We start from the raw sequence: 20,731 nt of genomic DNA, 5'->3' as shown, positions 1-20,731 counted from the left end.
ATGCTTGAACACAGAGAACTGAACAGCTAACTTCTTCAGAGGTTATCCTTTGTAATCCTCAAGATTGCTTGGTCATGACATCCTGTTACTGTAGTCAGTCAGTGTTCTTCTTCTCGTTTGTCATTCACACTTTCAAAAGTTTTCCTTTTTAAATTTAGTTCCTAAAATAAATTAAGTTTTTAGATGATACTAATTGGAAATACATCTGGAAAGCTGAGCGCAGAATCATCTTCAGCATCCTTAGTCAAGAGTTCTTATATAAATGAGCAATTATGTGTCTAATCTGTTTGTGTGATGGATATTGATCCTCCCTAATCCCCACTCGGAGTTTTCAAGGGTTTTATTATTAGCAGCTCACCTCTTATCTTTTTCTAATGGTCCCAGGAAACCGGAGACAAACGCCTCCCTGTCAGCTCGCAGGTGTTAAAATCAGCTCATCTTTATTCCAACTTAATTATGCATAGATTAAAGAAAGAAGGAAAAAGTCTCATGTGTGGCTTTAATTACCTTCCGACCCACTGTCCTCCAAAGTCCCAGCGATCAGCACCGTCGGCTGCTGGGATTTCAGAGGACACGGTGCGACCTCCCACTCGATCTGACAGAAACACAAGCGGTCATGAAGCAAACGACACACTTCAAGGCTTCACTTTCCTCATGCAGGATGCAAAGTTCCCAACCTTTCCCCTCCAGGATCAGGATTCTCAGCTTGGCGTCCCGTTTAGTGAGCAGATGAGCCGCACTGAGCCCGGACAGCCCGGCTCCGACTATAACAACGTCCCAGATGTCGGCCGTCATGTTGGAAGTTCAGGTGAGTCTAATGTTGTGGGTCCAAAAGTTAAACACGGTTGTCACTAATGCGAGGTGACGTTTCACGCACCTGAAATGTTGATTGGCTGAAAGTTTTCCGCAGGAGCGGTGGGTCTAATCCTTAACGGTCAGCCGGTGTGGGACTCGGACCATGGGAGGAGTTTTCATCTTAAAATGAAGAGGATGACACGTGACATCAAGAATGACCTGCTAGAGACATTTGTTAAGATTATTATGTCATTCAGTATTGACATTACACGTCTATCAGTCAATCCAATTCAGTTCATTTTGAAATGAACAACAACAGCTTTGAGTTGATGGGTTATTCTGTAAACTCTCAGATCTCAATCCAATTAATCATAGGACGAGTCCAATCCATGAAGTCCCCACTTAGCAATTTTTAGGATTTAAATGATGTGATGCAGAGCCAGTGATAAAATGAAGTTGTGTGTAGAGTCCGTTAACCTGCACATACATGAGACTGAAATACGGTGCATCACATGAGTAACACCAACAGCTTGCTCTGCTCCGTCTTGGCATCTTGAGCAGCAGACTCGTTCCATCATTAAATGCCGCAGCGAGTTTCCATATGCTGCTTTTTCTGTGGCGCCTCCATGATTTGCTGGTGTGCAACAGGATTTAAAAGATGCCATCTTTACTGATCAGCTAAGTGCCATTACTTTAGCACTGCTACTTACCATATAATCATCAGTTAGCTCGTTAGACATTAACAGTAGAGGTAGGTTGTAAACAGTGCACAGGTTAACAGATGGGGAAAGGTCAGGAAGCATCAGTTCAGAACCATTCCTACTTGTTTAATGAGAGTATTTCTCTGCTTTGCATCATAACTAGTGTCAAACTCTAAACCCTTAAACAGGAAGAAAAATCACTTGATCATCTATGTAAAAGTTTACACACACCCTTTTTGAGAGCATTACAAATAACTTCCAATTCTTTTCCACATATCTTGGATTAAACCTAAAACCTGTCAGAAAGAAAAGAAAGTAAACCAAATGTAATAACCCAGTTGCCTTCACACAGTCAGTATATCAACTCTTAATCCAAAAGCAAACACTCTAAATTTTTCAGACTGTGAAGACATCTCTTGTCCACAGCCTTTGTCAGGTGGAATTACAGATTTTTCTCACAAATACAGTTCTGGTCCTTGGTCAGGTCACTCCAAAGCATCAGTTTTCCTCTCTTAAAGTGATTCTTTTGAAATATCCTGGAGTCACAGTGATGCTGAAAGTGAAACCACTCTTCATTTTCAGGTTAGCAGACAACTGAAGGTTTATTTGTGTGCTAAATGTACCGTTTTGGAAATGTTTACGTTTAAGTGTGGTTTCATTCTTATGACAGAAATATTTCAGGAAAATCAAAACTTCTCTGGACTCTAATGGTTTTCTTTAACTTTTTATCCATGTATTTCAATGTTTTATTTGTTGTTAAATCAGTTTAGATCAAAGTTGTCTGAACTTGCTTCTGTTTTCTATATTGTGAACCAAAAAACCTGAATCATCAAATCAGAACTGATACTGTTTTCTTCTCATATTTTAAAATTTAGATCAGAAAAAATGTCCGTTGTTCGTCTCTTTGGACTTCTTCAATAAAGAAACTTGATTACAGAGAAATGTTGAAAGTTTTATAATCATTATTGCAATAAGTTTTATGTTTGGTCGTCTATTGCAGTGGTCCCCAACCTTTTTCTTACCGCGGACCGGTCAAGACTTGGAAAATTTTGCTGCGGCCCGGGGGAGAGGGGGTGGGGGGGATGTGAACCGTCAGATAAGGCTTCTGCATGTTGGTGTTCCCGCTCAAGCCTGAGTATGCCCAATTTGGATTGTCTTGGCCTTTTTATCGAAGCCTGTGGGGTTTTTCCTGTCTGGGAACGAGAATACAACCTGTTGAATGTGACAGGTAGCCAATCAAAAAGCGCGGTGACGTAAGAACAGAGGGGAATCCCAAACAGCTGACATACTGCGCGACTGAGAGACCGGTGGATATAGGAGATGATATGTGGAAATGTTTATTATTATATGTAAAGGTCGTTATTATATATTATTATGTTTATGTCCAGTTAAAAATGTCAACTATGAAAAAACATAGTCACCTCCAAATCATAGTGCAGCAAATAGAGCGGCTGTTCCCGTTGTCTTTTATCCACCGCCTTTTTTTTTTTGTTACGTCTTTTATCTCTTAAAATGACTCCACAAACTATCACTATTGCTTCTACATCGTCATCCGTGTTTGCTTATTCTAAATTCCTGTATGCTATGTTGGGAGTTTTGTGGATTTTCTTCTGGAATAGTGATGTTCGTGACTGGAATCGGTTCGTGTTCCTCCTGCCTTGGACACACGAACCGATCGAACCTGTTGGACTTTTATCAGCTCTGTGGTCACAGAGATTTGGGAAATCGGCCGACAATTCTTGAATCTTTCCATCTAAACCAGACTTAAGACTCACAAGCTCTACTCATCTCCTCTCGACCACTGCCCGACTCTGGTCGCTATGGTAACGTTTACATATCCCTTCAAAATAAGATACAGATGCGCCACAAAAACGAACATTTTACTTTCGTGAAAATTGTAACTCACCATAATGACTAACGGGAGTCCTGAGCTTGTTTCTCTGCAACGAGACGGTCCCATCTGGGAGTGATGAGAGACAATGACACCTGAAGTGTTGCTTATATCCACAGCATGCTCGATCTCTACGTGGCAAAGCATTTTGAAGCTTCATTGCCTCATTAGCAGCCGGTCGCCGCATGTTACGCAGAGCGGGCTTGTAATGTGGGACTCACCTACCGGTCTGGGATAAATCCATTCTCCTGTCTCTTCTCTAGGCCTTTTCCCCTTTGCAAAGAAACTTTCCAAAGACATCTGATCGGTTTCTTACTCATTTTGCTGCTTGTGGCCTCAGTGTTGGCGCGCAAGTAACCGAGAGAATCCGGTTAAAGAATTTTCAAAATAAAAGATCCTCCAGACTCAAATAATACATAAAACGGAAATATGTAATTATTTCTTGCGCGGCCCGGTATCAATTGGTCCACGGACCGGTACCGGTCCACGGACCGGGGGCTGGGGACCACTGGTCTATTGTGCAGAAACTTTTCTTCCAGAGTGTCTTATTTGATGCTGAAAAAGATCCTTAGGGGGCGCTGCGGCAACAAGTCAGAAACACTCAGGATGATGAAGTGTAACCAACATTTAGTCTGTTAGGATTCAGTTTATGTGGCAGATCAACAAATAGTGGTAAGTTAATTGTGAAATGGAAACAAAAATACTCATTAGGAACATGAAAAATGTAGCTTGTATCTGTTTTCAGCTGATTCCAATGAGGCAAAACTCAATCCATCATTCAGAAACGTAAAAACTAAAGCGCATCTGCAAAACAAGAGCTTTCGTTACAATATCCAAGAGGCTCCAGGTCACTCTGGAGGAGCTGCAGAGATCAACCGCTCATTTAATGTTTTATGGTTTTATGGACAGTTTTTAGTCTGCATGTAGGAAAAAAAGCTGCTATATGGTGTAAAATACTAAAAACCAGAGTGAAAGAAACTCCTGACATAATATTAAATCTAACCATATCGATGTGTTATAAAGAATAAAACAAATATTGAAATAAACGAAGCTTGGGAAGCTGAACTGTCTTGATGTGACGCTGAACAGCGACATGAGGAAGACCATGGCTGTTAGCTTGTGTCGTGTTTCTAAGATGGTGTCCACTGTTTGTATTAAAGCACATCAAACATGTTTGAGTTTGAAATACCTTCAGGGTTATGAAAAAATCAAAATTTTTCCAGTTGAATTTTCTCCACACCTCAATATTTCTGGGTTTTTTCCCTTCACAAAAAAATCATTTGTGATTCTGTCTCATCTAAGTATTTTCTTGTACATAGTTATTATACTGAAGAGTGTTTTAACAACTGGTAGTCCAGTAGACTCGGTTTGATTGGGAACAGAAACTGCAACATTTGTTTCATTTTCACACTGCATTGTGTCAAACAAACCAAACACATTGAAGAACCTGTTAACCTCCTCACCTGTGGGGGCGCTACACCAGGAACCACTGAAGGTAAAAACACAAAAACCTCTGAAGAAAACACTGCGCACAACCTCGTTCTTCACAAAAACTAAACAAATGGAGGAGCTTCAGAGGACCAGTTTCTTTTAGTGTTTGGTAAAAGTCCACAAGACATTCCTCCATTACTGCGAGACGATTGTGTTTGTTTAAGAGATGGAACCAAGTCAGTATTTTGCAAAACTCAGTTAAGACTCAAGTCTTTATCCTCAAGTCCAAAGTCAAGACGGGCAAAAGTCGAATCAAGTCCAAAGTCTGAAACTTTTAATTTCAAGTCTTTTTCACAATGCTGCAATTATATGTTAAATGTAAATAAAATTGCACCTCTATATTGCATAGTTCAGTTAACCTTAGCTGCAAGAATGATCATACTTTAAACTATAATTTTCCAGAACAGAGAGGAAAATAAGTATTTGAACATCCTGCAACTTTGCAAGTTCTCCAACTTAGAAATCATGGAGGGTTTGAAATTTTCACCTCAGGTTCATATCCACAGTGAGAGACATAATCTAAAAATATCTGGAAATCCAGGAGTGCATGTGCTATTATAAACGGTAATATTTAATCATGTTTCTTGATAATATTTCTTTATAATCATGTTTAATTTATTGAGTCCATTTCTCATGAACAGTTTGGCGCATTTGTCTCCATTGTTGTCTTTTTTACCTAAGATAAACCTCATGGTCTGATAAAACTTTGGGTGTAACATTGGCAGGATTATTTTTATGATCTGAACTTTGAGGCTTGTCGTAACCAAGATCTGCTTTGGGTGAACCTGATTGGCTGCAGCCTCTCTGCACTGAAACATGAGTCTTAGATTCAGTTAAACCAGTTTCTATTTTGAGAAAGAGAAACTCAGACAGTCACTGTGACTGAGAGCAGAAATGGAGCAGAATCAGTTCGACCGAGAGACTTTCTCCTGTTCCATCTGTTTGGATCTACTGACGGATCCGGTGGCGACTCCCTGTGGACACAGCTACTGTATGAACTGCATTAAAGATCACTGGGATCAAAAGGATCAGAAAGGAATCCACAGCTGCCCTCAGTGCAGGGAGACATTCATACCAAGGCCTGTTTTGAAGAAAAACACCATCCTAGCAGCTTTAGTGGAGCAGCTGAAGAAGACTGGACTCCAAGCTGCTCCTACTGACCACTGTTATGCTGGACCTGAAGATGTGGTCTGTGATTCCTGCACTGGAAGAAAACTGAAAGCCATCAAGTCCTGTTTATTCTGTCTGGCCTCTTTCTGTGAGAAACACCTTCAGCCTCATTATGATTCAGCTGCATTTAAGAAACACAAGCTGGTGGAGCCGTCCAAGAACCTCCAGGTGAACATCTGCTCTAAGCATGACGAGGTGATGAAGATGTTCTGCCGCACTGATCAGAAGTGTATCTGTTTCATCTGTTTAATGGATGAACATAAAGGCCATGAAACAGTGTCAGCTGCAGCAGAAAGGACTGAGAGGCAGAGAGAGCTGGAGGAGAGACGAGGAAACATCCAGCAGAGAATCCAGGACCAGGAGAAAGATGTGAAGCTGCTTCAGCAGGAGGTGGAGGCCATCAATCGCTCTGCTGATAAAACAGTGGAGGACAGTGAGAAGATCTTCACCCAGCTGATCCGTCTCCTCCAGGAAAGAAGCTCTGAGGTGAAGCAGCAGATCAGATCCCAGCAGGAAACTGAAGTGAGTCGAGTCAAAGATGTTCAGGAGAAGCTGGAGCAGGAGATCAGTGAGCTGAAGAGGAAAGACGCTGAGCTGGAGCAGCTCTCACACACAGAGGATCACAACCAGTTTCTCCTCAACTACCCCTCACTGCCAGCACTCAGTGAGTCGACACACTCATCCAGCATCAACATCCGTCCTCTGAGACACTTTGAGGACGTGACAGCAGCTGTGTCAGAGCTCAGAGACAAACTACAGGACGTCCTGAGAGACTCATGGACAAACATCTCACTGATGGTCACTGAGGTGGATGTTCTACTGTCAGAACCAGAACCAAAGAGCAGAGCTGGATTCTTAAGATATTCATGTGAAATCACTCTGGATCCAAACACAGCAAGCAGACGGCTGAGACTATCAGAGGGGAACAGGAAGGTGACATGGATGAAACAGGATCAGTTTTATTCTAGTCATCCAGACAGATTTAGTGATTATCCTCAGGTTCTGAGTAGAGAGAGTCTGACTGGACGTTGTTACTGGGAGGTGGAGAAGAGAGGGAAAGCAGTTCATGTATCAGTCGCATACAAGAGTATCAGCAGAGCAGGAAATGGGGATGAATGCGCTTTTGGATATAATGATAAATCATGGGCATTAGATTGGTACCAAACCAGTTATGAATTTAGACACAACAACATTTCAACCTCCATCTCAGGTCCAGTTTCCTCCAGAGTCGGAGTGTACCTGGATCACACAGCAGGTATTCTGTCCTTCTACAGCGTCTCTAAAACCATGACTCTCCTCCACAGAGTCCAGACCAGATTCACTGACCTGATACTGGCTGGAGTTTGTGTTGGTTATGGATCCTCAGCAGAGTTCAGTAAATGTTGAAAGTTTTCTAATCATTTCTAATCTCAGTCTGAACTTCCTCCCCTGTTTCCACTGTGATTGTGTCTTGCTGTTGGTGTCTTCCTCACAAATTCATCCAAATCTTTGAACCTACCAATCTTTAATTGGTTTGATTGGCAACATGAGGAAGACCATGGCTGTTGGCTTGTGCCGTGTTGCTGAGGTGTCAACTGTTTGTATTAAAGCGCATCAAACATATTTGTGTTTGAAACTATTAAAATGAAGAAGTTTCTAAATGTTTCTAGATGGGGTCAAAGTATTTGTTGATTTTAGCTAATTGTAGTTGGCTGTGGTCCCTAAACTCCTGAAAGAGGAACAAATATATCAAACCACTTTTCCTGAAATTCACCGAAATCTAAAAAGAGTGAACCAAATTGACCTCTTTTAAGAAAAACAACTTTATTTTCTATTTTGTTTAATCAAATCTAAAATAATTTGCAAACTAGACCCCTTAAAACTGCAGGATGTAACATTTACATGTTTGTTAATTTGATCTCAAATTCAGCTAAATTCCTCTGGAGCTGGTTTGATTGTTCCTGTTTCTGTAGAGTTCAGCAGAGAGGGAAGTGGGATCTCCTGAGCTGCATTCAAGCCTGAAAAGGAGTCGTTGTCAAGGAGTCTTTTACCTGGGCTTTAATCAAGTCTAAAATAATTTGCCCGTAGGCTCGGTTTGATTTGGAACAGAAACTGCAACATTTGTTTCATTTTCACACTGCATTGTGTCAAACAAACCAAACACATTGAAGAACCCGTTAACCTCCAGAGGACCAGTTTCTTTTAGTGTTTGGTAAAAGTCCTCAAGACATTCCTCCATTAGTGCAAGACGCTTGTGTTTGTTTCAGAGGTCGGACCAAGTCAGTGACGTGCGGTGAGGTTCATAGCTGGTGAGGCACCGACTTAATTATAATCGAATTTACAAATCTAGACCCCGTGGATGTTATTGTTTACATAAGGACATTTTGCGCATGCGAACAATGCTGGAGGGCAAAAAGACTATCCCCCAGCGATGAGGCAAGAGAACTGCCTGCCTCACAATTTGATTCCCAACACAACTCCATATTGCGGACATACAGACGATTGTTGTTGCATGTAGGACACAATTAGTCTTTGTAGTTTTGTTTTTTCAGGACTTTTGGACACACATTTCCTGTTGAGCTGCAATTATTGTGGTTTCTCCCCACATATTTTTTTTTTACCCTTTCACTAATGATTCCTTTGTACAATGAGATCATTTCGAGCTCTTTTAAAAAATGAGGTGGAACCTTTCTGCCAACTGTGACTGTACCTGAAGGATCCAATTGAACAAATGTCATGTGGACCCTACATGCACGGCTGAAATTTACTCAATGATGATCATATTCCCTGCAACAACGTCGACTGAATGTGGAAAATGATTCAAAAGGTTAATCAACAATGTATTTGCTTACGTGAGTTTGTTTATGAGATTTCTGCCTGATGTCTGCAATGTTTTAAATGTAGAAGTTTTAAAATTATTTCTTACTTTTTTGATTTAACAAGGTGTGGATGAAAAGTTTTATATTTACTTAGTTTATGGGATCCACACATACCACAGTGTACATTCATTTATTATGTTTCCATTAACTGTGTTTATTTATTTTGCATGAAGTCCTTTTTGTGCACCTTTGGCTACCAAAGAAGCAACTTCTTTGTGCTGCACAATGGCAATAAAGTTCTTGTTTATCTTCATCTAGGTGTTCAGCAGTTCATATGCAAACTCCTCCTACATGGCGTCGCTTTTGCCTCAGTGGCGCTGAATGTTGTGGAGCTAATTACACAAGCTGGTAAACTGAGGACAGACAGACTAATCTAGATTTTATTCCCATATCTTCTCTGTCAGAGAGGTTATCAAGCTCGGCCTGAGTGACTTGCATAACGCTGCACTTCAGAACCATGTTGAGGAGTTTTCATTAATAAATAAGCCACTAGTGTTTTTTGTGTTTTGCAACTAGAGAAAGACAAAAAAACATTTTAGTTTATACGTTCATTTCTTCCTTCCCCCCCTCCCCTCACAATTCTCATCTGAGTCATGTAGAAAAACGATCCTGCTGGGAAGAGGTGAAATAACATGTTTTAAATGGTGGAGGACAAGATTATTATATCTAAAGCTTTTCATGTAAAAGGTCTAACTTGAAAGGTGTTGTGTAACACATTATAATCGTTGAAAGAAGTGAAATCTGAACCAACAACTAATCACACCATTAGATAATCAAGGACTAGTTTTTCTAGCTTTATCTATTCAAAATGTATTAAAATTAAGAAAGTGGTTTTATTGGGTTACAAAACACAAATATTGATACTGTATATTTCATTAGGATTTTATCTGACATACCAGTTTAACAAAAAATAAATTAAAAAAATCTGAAATGATCGAGTGAATGTGTATTTAGTCTCTAAATTAATAAATATATTATTATGATTTATATCAATTTCACATATGGTATTAATGTGATGATGTGCTGAAGGTCGAGCTTTGCAAAAGTTCTTAAAGAGACAGAGACCAATTTTAAAGCAATGATGCAAAGAGAAATTTATTTTAAGTTATTTTTTATATATTCAGTATTTTCATAACAACTGAAGCTTACATGGTTATGTGGGAAACATATAAAACCCCTTTTTTAAGGAAAACAAATTTGTTACTTTTAAAGAAAAGGATGTGTGTTTTGGGATTTCTGAAATATTCTCTTTGAACCGAACCCATCCACGACTTGTGAAGTTTTATTTACAAAAGTTTAAAATGAACTGGCGTGACAGGTCAGCAAGGGTTTTGGTACAGTTTTAGATTTTGCTTACTTTCCTGCTTTATAAACTGGTGGCAATAAACATAAGTGTTTTTCAGAAGCTTGTGAAAAACACGCGCTGACAACTGGAGAAAGTGTCCAATATTTTACATGCAGCTCAGAGTTCAGATAAAGCTCCTTATCCTCTATTTCTAATCCATTTTCTGTGCGTGTCTTCTGAAAGATCCCCCACCGTATCTGATTTATAGAGGCGATTTTTCTGTAGATGCGCCACAGAGATAAGCCCAGCAGTCTATTATTAATATATCTACTCTTTCAGAAACTCTTGTATTGTATATGAACTGTGCTGCTTTGTATTTTTGCTTGAAAAACCTGTTGTTGGGTTGTTTTCTTTTGCTACCCAAGATCTTGTCTTTGTTTTCCTTCTTACCATTTAAAAGCGTCTGCTTAATAACAGGTCTGTCACCGGGATGTGGTATATTGTGTATCCAAGACAAAAACAGGATTGCAGACGCTTTCTTCTTTCCAAGGGAAGGTTGTTTTTTTTAAAATCAATATTCTGGTCATGTTGATAAAATGAAAAGAGAAAATAAAGACAGGATTAGTGTCTGAAGAGAGCTTAAGTAGAGGAAAACCTACATAAAAAGTAAACAAAGGTGGGTAATTGGCAGATATAAGCTGAATTTTGCAGGTATATTTTCAGCATATTAGAGGTATTTTACCTATTGTTTGCATTTTTTTGTTTTAACGTCTTTGTCAGAACAATGACTGACATTTAGGCACATGGATCCATGCTTTATAAATACCCGTTTAATTGGTTTTACTGTATTTCAATACAATTTGGCTTAAAATGCAAGATTTTATAGAAGATTTGGCTAAGCTAAGGTGAAAAATGAAAATTACTGGACCAATCAGAACCAGAAGGAAAGGAGGTGTTTCTTGGAGTAACACTACACCTTCATTTGTTCCTCTGCTCTCCATGGACAGCTTTTTGGATGCAGTACCCTTTTTCAGGTATGATATCATTTATTTTTAATCACATTGTACTGGTTATAGGTTTAATTTGTGATTTGTAAGTGGAGAGGCTCTTCTTGCTCTATTTTAAACAGGATGATTACGTGCAAACAGAGCTGCTCTCACCTGAGGACACCTTTCAACCTTTGCTGTCCACCGTGGTTACTGTTATGCTCTGCGGTGCTCATGAGCACAGGTATGGCCACAGGCAAAACAACAATGTGAATTCATGTGTTTGCACACAAGTTAACAGTGCCTTGCAGCAATTCTGACACAACCTGAACCTTTCCTTGTTTTACATGCTACAACAGAGACCATGCGTCACCCATTCTTCATGTTGTCATTGATCATTGTTTTTAAAGTCTTGCCGCAAATTCTCGATTGGATTTAGGTCTGTTGTCTGACTGGATTTTCATTGTTGCTCCAAATGAATGTTCATGGTAATTCTCATACAGGAATGTGAATCTCTGCCTTCGAGGGGCTTTTGTAGTCTTTAAGACATGGGTGTCCAGCTCCGGTCCTCAAAGGTCAGTGTCCTGCCAGCTGTACACGCTTAAACTTCCTCCTCAAGACTCCGGAGTCCTGCTAATGAACCATGACTGTCTTTGGACGCCACTGGTTCAGGTTGACCACCACATCTTTGTACGTTTGCTGTTGTTCTTGGTTGATTGAGCAGAGCTGTGTTTAGGATGTTGTTTTGTAACCCAACTCTTTCTCTTTATGCTGTGGTCTTTCTGCATTGTCTTCTCCTGGAAAAGTGTAGCGCATGCTTCCCAGCTTGGAGGCAGCGTGGGGAGTGATGCAGTAACTTTACTAGCCTGTTTTTGGTGAAGTGAGGGCAGAGCTAAGAGGTGAATCTTTACCAATCCATGTTCCTACCCTCACTGGTGGTCACAAAGTTTGGGCAGTGACCAAACAAACAAGATTGCGGTTACCAGCAGCCAGGAGGAGACCCAGTGAAAGACCCAGGAAACATTGAAGGGACCGCGTGTCTCTCGGCTGGCCTGGGAAAGCCTGGGAATTCTGCTTTTTGCTAAATCTTCTCTCCCGGTGACCTGACCCCAGATTTAGGGTAAGACAATGGATGGACACTGTGACTCACAATGTCCCAAGTTGAAGTCAGCACCATTTCCTCACCGTCATGGTGGTACACTGCTTCCCTTTCTTATGATGCCAGATGGTGGACCAGAATTTCCTCAAAGTCGTTCTGTGTGACCTCACCAAATTTCATCCATGCCAGAGTTTTTGCTTGGCAACCATATGAGCTGCATTACACAGACCTGGACTTTTCCAAACATAAGCCCTTTAATTCCTGTTGTTTGATCTGGAATTTGCAGTAATTCTGGGTATCAAAGTTCTGCATGAGCACATCACAAAAAATATTGTAAAGCCATCTGTCCTTTTCCTTCCCCTTCACATTTATGCGCCACCTTTTCTCGTTCCATCACATAAAGTCCCAATAAAATATACCAAAGTCATTGGTTGCAGTTTAAAAGACAAAACTCAATGTGTGAATATTTCTGCAATCCACTGTAAGGTGAAAATTGTTTAACTTTCTGAATTCAATTCCACTCTGTGAGTCTGAAAGAAGCAATCAGGATGACCTTCGTATCTGTTCTCTGCTGAAAGTGGGGCCTCAGGGGATCTGAGTTTGCCCAACATCACCACGGCAGCCACAGCTTCTCCAACAAGGTCCGATGTTCTCTTCCGAAATGATTTTCCAACTCCCTATTGTTCTTAAAATTAAGTCTGTGCTTGCTTTATTCAGAGTGTGGCTCTTAGCAGCACGTTTAGTCTCACTGGTGTCCCCTGAGCTACACATAAACATTGGTATTTTATTTAAAATGCTGCTCCATTTCATGCATGTTAGGACAGAAGCGTACTCGCATGGAGTGGAATAAAAGCATTATGGGCTGATTTTTACAAAAATACTAAACAGTACCCTTGAAATCCCTGAAAAGCTCAATTATAGTCTCATGTTCCGTTCTCCCAAAGGGCAAATAAGAGCCCAATTCAAGCTTCTCCTATTATCTGTACTGAGATTTGTTTTGATAAGATGAATGTTTCAGGATTTAAAGCCTCTGCGTCATGAGTGGGTTCAGAGAGGGATTTTATTTTCCAGCTCTGGTTTTGAACCCTTTGTTTTTTTTGTTTTTTTTTTAATAGGTTTGAAATAGTTGAAACCTTCAAGGGTTTGTGAGGATTACAATGTTGTAGAGGGTCTTATGGTAGATACAATGCAATGAATAGAATGGTTTTTGCAAAAAGCTCCATGAACACTCAGCCTCTTATTGAAATGTTCTTGATGACGACATTTTCAATTTGCAACCCCTGAAAAACTCAAAACCCCATTCTCACATCCTGTTTGGCCGCTTTTGTTTCTATTTGAGGGGTTTTGTTTCCCACGTTTCCGGTAACCCCAACAGCCTGAATGGAGCACAGAAACGAGCTGTAGCTCGGTGAATCAGAAAGAGGACAGCATTAACCCTTGGTAGTAGAAAGAGTAAATTAAAATGTTTGTTTGATTGTGACTAATCTCAAGAATGGTCTGAACTTGCAGAGCTGAGATGCACACGAGGGCTGAAGGTGACATCGACAGGCCCGCAGACCGTCCAGAGGGCCGAGGGCGACACCGTGACTTTGGGTTGCAGCTACATGCCGAGCTTATTGGACACCGGAGAAATTGACATTGAATGGTCTGTGCTCAGTCCAGACACGACCAAGAAGGATCAGATGGTAAGACGCAAGATAACGTAAAGAAACGTCCTGAAAGCACCAGAACTTTTCTTCTTATTCGTCTTCAGTTTTACATTTTGTTGAGAAAAAATATTAACTCACTAAAATCTTAAGTGTTTTGATCTCAGACATGTTGGATATGAGCCCCATGTGTTTGTTCAGCTCTTGCATGCAGCTGGAAGTGCAATTCATCACAATCTTTCTTTTAAACTGCCTTCCTCTCTCCAGGAAGTATCTCCAACATTGAATCCAAGTGTTTTTTAAGAAATTTGGCTAGAAAATCAAAGGATTTCTCCTTATTAAGAATCGGAACACAAGCAGCTGTAAAAAATGTTGAGTTCAAATCCTAAAACTTGTAATTTAGCCATGTTTCTGCTTTTAAAAAGCTTGTCCTGATGTGAAGTGGCTGTACTTTCATTTTAATACCCCAAAATCATAGACTATGGTTATATTTAAACTGTGATCAATTTTCACCAAAAACATGCAGAAGCTGCCAAACGAATTAACAAATGTTTATTTATTACAAACACAGATATAGTTGTAACTTTAATTTCCCAAAAATAAAAATGTTATATCAGGCTGCACAGTGGCACAGTTGGTAGAGCTGTTGCCTTGCAGCAAGAAGGTTCTGGGTTCAATTCCCGGCCCCGGTCTTTCTGTATGGAGTTTGCATGTTCTCCCTGTGCATGGTGGGTTTTCTCCGGGTACTCCGGTTTCCTCCCACAGTCCAAAAACATGACTGTCAGGTTAATTGGCCTCTCCAAATTGCCCCTAGGTGTGAGTGTACATGGTTGTTTGTCCTGTGTGTCTCTGTGTTGCCCTGTGACAAACTGGCGACCTGTCCAGGGTGACCCCGCCTCTAACCTGGAACGTTAGCTGGAGATTGGCACCAGCAACCCTCCCGACCCCACTAAGGGACAAGGGTGCAAGAAAATGGATGGATGGAGGAAAATGTTATTTCATGTTGTAAAATTAGAAGTTTGCATGAAAAAAAGTCTGATGTTTACAGTTTTCTGCATTTTGCAGATTTGCACGTTTCTAATATTTGAAAGTAAAATATGGTTTTAGCCAACTGTAAATAACAAAAACATCCCTCTTCTGAAAATGAAGTTCTGTGAAAAAGAACTAGATTTCTTACCGATTCCTTCTGTTTTCTCATTTTGGACAACTTCCAGTGATTGATTTAACCGTAAATTATGTTATCTGCCAGAAAATCAACTGGTTCCTGACCCACAGTTAAAGTGCATTCTCTTCATGCAGCAGGAGATTTATCAAAAACACATCTTAAATCCAGTCCTTGAAGAAAATAGAAGGTTTCAAAGTGAATTCATCAAAGTCTCTTCTTAAGTTCAATTAGGATGACTTAAATAGACCTTTCATGAGTCTGAATAAAACAATTCTGCAAATGGGAGTGGGCCAAAAGTCATTCACAGTTATTCAAAATATGTATGAGTTTATTCAGCTTGTTGATGTTTGACATGAAAAGTAAAATGGATAAATATGTTAAAGGGAGAATATTGATAAAAATCTAGGTGTAAAATGAGTTGAGTGAGTACAACTATTCAGAAGATTCATATAAATATACCAGTAGATTTTCTTCCAAGCATTTGTTTAGTCGTGACTTTGAAAAACCTCAACAGCGCAGATTTCTGAAATAGTTTGCATGCTTTTCTAAAACATGAGTCAACAGGGGCCCTTCTTACGCATCTAAAAAAGATTAGAAGGAACACAGCAATTCACAGGAAGTCATTAGCATTCCTTTTGGGACGTGCGTTCTGACCCACAGATTTCCACGAGAGTTGAGATTTCCCAGCAAATTAAGCAAAAATGTATTTTTATCTAGCTGAATTTTTCTCCAGCTTGTTTGACTGGCACAGGGTGAACACTGGGTGTTTCACTGCTGCTTTGTGAGAAAACTACTCCCTGCTGTCTGGTTGGAAGTGTGCCAGCATGAGCGCAGAAGCTGGACTCCACAGTGAGCTTGCAGTGAAACTTGAACAATGAGCTCAGAGAGCTTCGGAAAAGAGAAAGTTACAGTTTTGCTGAGATTGACATCTCTTATCAAGTGTCGTTTTTTTTAAAGCTTGATTGAATGTTTTTCTCGTATTGTTTTCCAGCTTCTGTCATACACCGGCGGCACCAAGTACGACCATGGAGGTCCTAGAGTTACCGAAGGCTTCAGCTTTGCTGCAGGCGATCCCTCCAAGGGCGACGCTTCTCTCTCCATCGCTCAGCTGTCACGCAACCACACTTCTACCTACCAGTGCAAAGTGAAGAAGTCGCCTGGGGTCGACACCCGCAAGGTGTCACTGGTGGTTAAGGGTAAGACTGGACACTGACCTGTCACATGGCTGCATTATTTATGGGAGTCGCTTAACAATAGAGCTTGAGACGGGGTGAAGGAAGCGTGTTTTAAAATGTCACAGCGCTGCTCTATTGGCAGCTGGGTTAAAAATACAGAAATGTTCAGCCTCTTTGAACGTTTCCTCACAGACGCAGACTTCAGCGTGTTTTTCTGGGAGTTTATGTGACGGACCAACAGAAGTGAAGTGAAAGTGAGACACAATGAACAGGCAGGTTAACTTCAGCTAACTAGCTGATTATGTTGTCTTTTAAGAAGTTCCAATGACCTTAAACACTTTCTTTTGGTCTTCCAATAGTGCTTACAGTTACTGCTTACTACAGAACAAGCTATCAAGAATAAGAAAATACAAGATTTTGACCTTTCCTTTTGGAAATAGAAACAATAGAGGTGTCATGACTTACCAGTGGCATTTGGTCATTTGACTGAAGTAAGAGCAGCACTACTTGTACAATAACAAAAGTAGAAAAAAATTAGTATTCTGTCAAAAATTTATCTTGCAATCTGATCCAATATTTTAAAAAATATCTAACTGGACAGACAAAAATATTAAGTTACGTTCAAATTCTGGTATTTTTAATGCAGAAATGAACAAAAATAAAATAAATAATTTTCACACTTTATTGAGATCACAAATAATATTTTAGCTCTAATTGGCCTTGCTACTCTACGAACGTTGGCACAACATATTAAGAAATTCTATCACTTAAATATGTCTGAGCAATCACTTCAATAATTATCTGCCTGTTTACTTACAGGACAAAAGCAATAAGTTTGCATTTCCATAAATTTTAAAGCTCTTGGTGTCATTATTGGTTGTAAAGGACTCAAATGCAGGCAAGAGGCAGACATGATTGAGGGTTGATCATTTAGAGGTAAAAGGAGTGGCTGCTAAATATAAAACTAATTACTAGATGTGGGGAAAAAAGCTGACTGAGAACAAAAAGTTATGTAAGTAAATATTTTTACTTCCTAGCACTAATTCTTTTTACGTCTAACGTAAAAAAGAAAAGTAGTTTGGTATCAGCTGGTTTGTTCAAATGTTCCTGTCTGCCTCCCTAAACGCTGCTAAAGTCAAAAACGTTTTATTTTATCTTTGATGCTGTTTAGTTTCTTACCAGTAAATACGATACACAACCCAACCTGCTGGAAATGAAGCCAAGATAACTTACGTGCTCAAATGTTATTGCAAGTAAAAGTTGAGGAGAGGTTTTTATTTTCCAAGACGTACCGTTTTCGTCGCTAATTGTAGCTCCAGGTAATTTCACTTTTAACTTTCTACTTTTTAATTGTACAGCAGATGCTCTTCTAAGATGCTTGGCGCCAATTTAAGACTGAATGATGAATAATAAATTAAAACTTTTAAGTTTCAGGAGTTCACATGCTGCTCTTAGTCAATGAGATATGTAGCTAGTTGTGCTAACAGTTAGCTTGTTCTGAAGCAGGAATAAATATTAGATCAGTTGAGAGTGGTTTATTTTTGCTTTTTGTTCTCCTGCCATTTGTCCTTCTGCTTGTAAAAAGTTAAACTTTATTTAGGTTGCTTTATTTATAAGCTTAAAGGCAACAGGCTGTGGGACTTTTGGTGCTAAGGTTGTGCTAACAAGTTGAGATGGAAGCAGATTCCCGATTTTTGTTGTTCTTCGCTCTAATTCTGCTTTAAGTGATCTTATTATAAGTAAATAATTTTACTGTATGTCACATTCAATGATAAAGTTAGTAAAGTTCTTCTGTTTTGGTTCCAATATTTGCTACGTGAATATATTTCTATATTTTTCGCCAATTTTGGCAGGCTGAAATCTTATCAAGTCTAAGCAGATCATTCCATTTAATGATAAGCTGACAAATCACCACAAATGTTTACTTACTTTGCAGTTTACAGTTGTAGTTCATTCTGCATGCATGATGATGAAAAAAAAGTCTTTTAAAAAATGATCCAAACTTAATTAGCTAGTATTTCCTCTGGGTGTTTCGTTCTGCCTTCGTCCGAGGCAACGTTTTGGAGACTTATTGTAAAAACAACCTTAATAAAGCGATACCTAGTAGAGTTATAATGTTAATTTTATTATGTAACTTTAATACCAACTAAAAATCAATTCCAAACTTCATCAGTTTAAATAGGCAAAAACATAAATATTGACATTAACATCGGTATTGGCCAATGTTTTTTACTTATTTGTATCAATCATATTACTAAAACTGGGCTGATATTAAGAGTTGAGGATTATTCTCATGTTGTTGCCTTTCTACGGAGTCCTCCAGGGGACATGGGGAATTTTTTTTCTTTTGCGTTCCCTCGCAATAATCTACTGATCAGTTCACGCGGCATAATTGATACTGTAAGCCTTTCTTACGGTGGCTGCCGTACTTTCTGCTTTAATACAAGCTTATAAGGTTTTTCCATGGACTATTGAGTTATTATCGCGGGGTAATCAGTCATCTGATTGTGTTTGTTGTGTTCGTGTCTGAATGGTTTAAATGGCTGCTTTCAGTGCCGTTCCATCTTAGCCTTAACAGATAAACATGCAGTAAATAAATCGATTTTCAATCAGTTTTCTGCACCAAAAAGTTAATAATAATAAACACGTTTTCACTGAGGCTCTGTAAGAGCCAAATGAATGAAATAAGTAATTATTGATATGACAGGAGCAGCGGCTTTGACACCTGGTGGTGGGCGTGTCGATGTGGGCGTGACGTCATCAGGTATGAATGGGAAGGTTACTGGCTGCTGGCTCTGTGTTCATGAGGAAGCGGGTGAACGGGGTGGTCAGTCCTCGCAAAGTTTGGAGCATGGTAATAAAAATGTAATAAATTGATAATTGTGACAGAATAAAGAAGAGGTTTGGAATTGATTGATACACGGACAGATGAGATTCCCCAAGTTAACTCAGTGCTGTCCTCTACCACCATTAGTTTGCTGTGTTTTATAATAATAAAACGTGTTTATTATTATTAACGCTTTGGTGCAAAAAACTGAAATTCCTCATGTCCCCTGGAGGGCTCTGTACCTTTCCCACCCACACAAAATGTGAAAAATTGGCATTTCTTAAATAGTTTTAAAATCTTTTCTGCACTGCTTCGACAAATTAAGGCAATAAGACAAAGAAAAAATGTCAAGATCATGAAAATATTTATATTTTAAACTCAGGGACACAATCATTGTGGGAGAAAGTTTTGTTTGAATATATTTAAAGTATATATTTAAAGTGCCTGCAACGATGCGTTGAAGGGACCTTGGATGAGAGCAGCTATTGTAGGGAAATGTTCAGATCTGAGGCCTTGGCTTTTCTATAGTTGTATATTGTAATCATCGCCTTCTCTCATTCTGACCTTTAATATCAAACTTGTAATGAAAGGCTTACAATCTGAAGAAAGCACTATGCCGATAACTTACATAAGCGGCTAGCAGTTTGAAAGAGACGGCGATGAAAGGAAAGCTGCGAGGTAACGACTCACTTCACTTTTCTTCTTTTTTAGATCGTTTTATTTTGAGAAATTGATCCTAGATTTTGTTGGAATTAAATTATTTTTAAGCTGCTTGGTATTATTTTCAAAAAGGAGGGCTTGTTCATCTGATTTGAATTTAATTTAATCTTGTTTTTGTTTCTCTTTTCCTTGTCAGAAGGCATTATTTAGTTCATTGAGCATATTTCAAAAGGTATTGCTTTATTTGCTCTCTTTTTCAGCCTTTCCCCTTTTTATTCAACACTTCCACTCACCCTGCATGTAAATAAAATAAATGCGACAGAAATGGCGATGCAGGAAAAACCCCGATGGTTTTGTGATTGCAGTAAAACCATCTGTGCCTCGCTGCTGGCTGGAAGGAGGGGAGCTGGTCGGTGGAGCCGTTTCTCTGCACTGCGAGTCCTCTGAAGGATCCACTCCCCTTACATACAAGTGGCGGAGAGAAAGCAAAGACCCCATGCCTGCTGCTGCCACACAGGGTAAGTCTGACCTCTGTTGATGTCATCTTGTTACTGCACATGAAAGTGTGTGTGTGTGTGTGTCTGTGTCTGTGTGTGTGTAGGCTTGTTTGGAAAAGGAGGCCCTGTGTTATTGGATCCTTTGTGCACAAAATCGAAGGACCCATTGTCTTCCTGACTCCACAATAGCTGCCTATTAACTCTCTCCTAAAAGGGATTTACTGTGGTTTTTACACATTATTGACATGATGAGTCATCCAGGAGAAAAATGAAGAAGTAATGATTTGCACACTCGAGATGAGCGTGCAGTTATTTTCCGTGGACTTTGGTGGATTAGCTGCATATCATTGGCATTTTGTCCCGATCACAGGTTTAACGAGTTGTTCTTTCTATTGTTTGCCACAAACTACAGACAGTGGCTCGCAAAAGTATTCACACCCCTTGAGTCTTTTTTTTAATATTTGACGCTAGACTAAAAAAATGTG

General features: G+C 39.6%; 3 protein-coding genes across 3 annotated transcripts in view; 2 read left to right on the top strand and 1 right to left on the bottom strand.

The window, feature by feature from the left end:
• LOC103474005 (putative flavin-containing monoamine oxidase A) overlaps positions 1–1,375 on the bottom strand; it is a 66,739-nt gene extending 65,364 nt beyond the window's left edge. Inside the window, exons 1-2 of the mRNA XM_081613514.1 lie at positions 678–1,375; positions 508–595 (exon numbers count right to left, since the gene is read on the bottom strand). Coding sequence (XP_081469640.1) covers positions 508–595; positions 678–795 — 206 coding nt within the window. The 5' untranslated portion in view covers positions 796–1,375. The remainder of the gene's footprint in view (positions 1–507; positions 596–677) is intronic.
• A 4,253-nt stretch (positions 1,376–5,628) lies between these two features.
• Positions 5,629–9,159, top strand: LOC145554240 (tripartite motif-containing protein 16-like). The gene has a single exon (XM_081613763.1). The coding sequence runs from the start codon at positions 5,773–5,775 to the stop codon at positions 7,432–7,434; it is 1,662 nt and encodes a 553-aa protein (XP_081469889.1). The 5' UTR covers positions 5,629–5,772; the 3' UTR covers positions 7,435–9,159.
• The window catches only part of vsig8a (V-set and immunoglobulin domain containing 8a), a 25,187-nt gene continuing 12,683 nt past the window's right edge, over positions 8,228–20,731 (top strand). Inside the window, exons 1-4 of the mRNA XM_081613767.1 lie at positions 8,228–8,336; positions 13,786–13,961; positions 16,079–16,283; positions 20,115–20,267. Of these exons, the coding sequence (XP_081469893.1) occupies positions 13,881–13,961; positions 16,079–16,283; positions 20,115–20,267 (439 nt within the window). The 5' untranslated portion in view covers positions 8,228–8,336; positions 13,786–13,880. The remainder of the gene's footprint in view (positions 8,337–13,785; positions 13,962–16,078; positions 16,284–20,114; positions 20,268–20,731) is intronic.

This window comes from Poecilia reticulata, chromosome 12, assembly GCF_904066995.2.
Source record: "Poecilia reticulata chromosome 12, P_reticulata-male-v2, whole genome shotgun sequence".
NCBI lineage: Eukaryota > Metazoa > Chordata > Actinopteri > Cyprinodontiformes > Poeciliidae > Poecilia > Poecilia reticulata.
Note: the sequence above shows the minus strand (reverse complement) of the source record. Positions and strands in the feature narration are given on the sequence as shown.

Bases quoted from the DNA above. Each gene is read 5' to 3' on its own strand.
- LOC145554240 (XM_081613763.1), top strand. From the start codon at position 5,773: ATGGAGCAGAATCAGTTCGACCGAGAGACTTTCTCCTGTTCCATCTGT.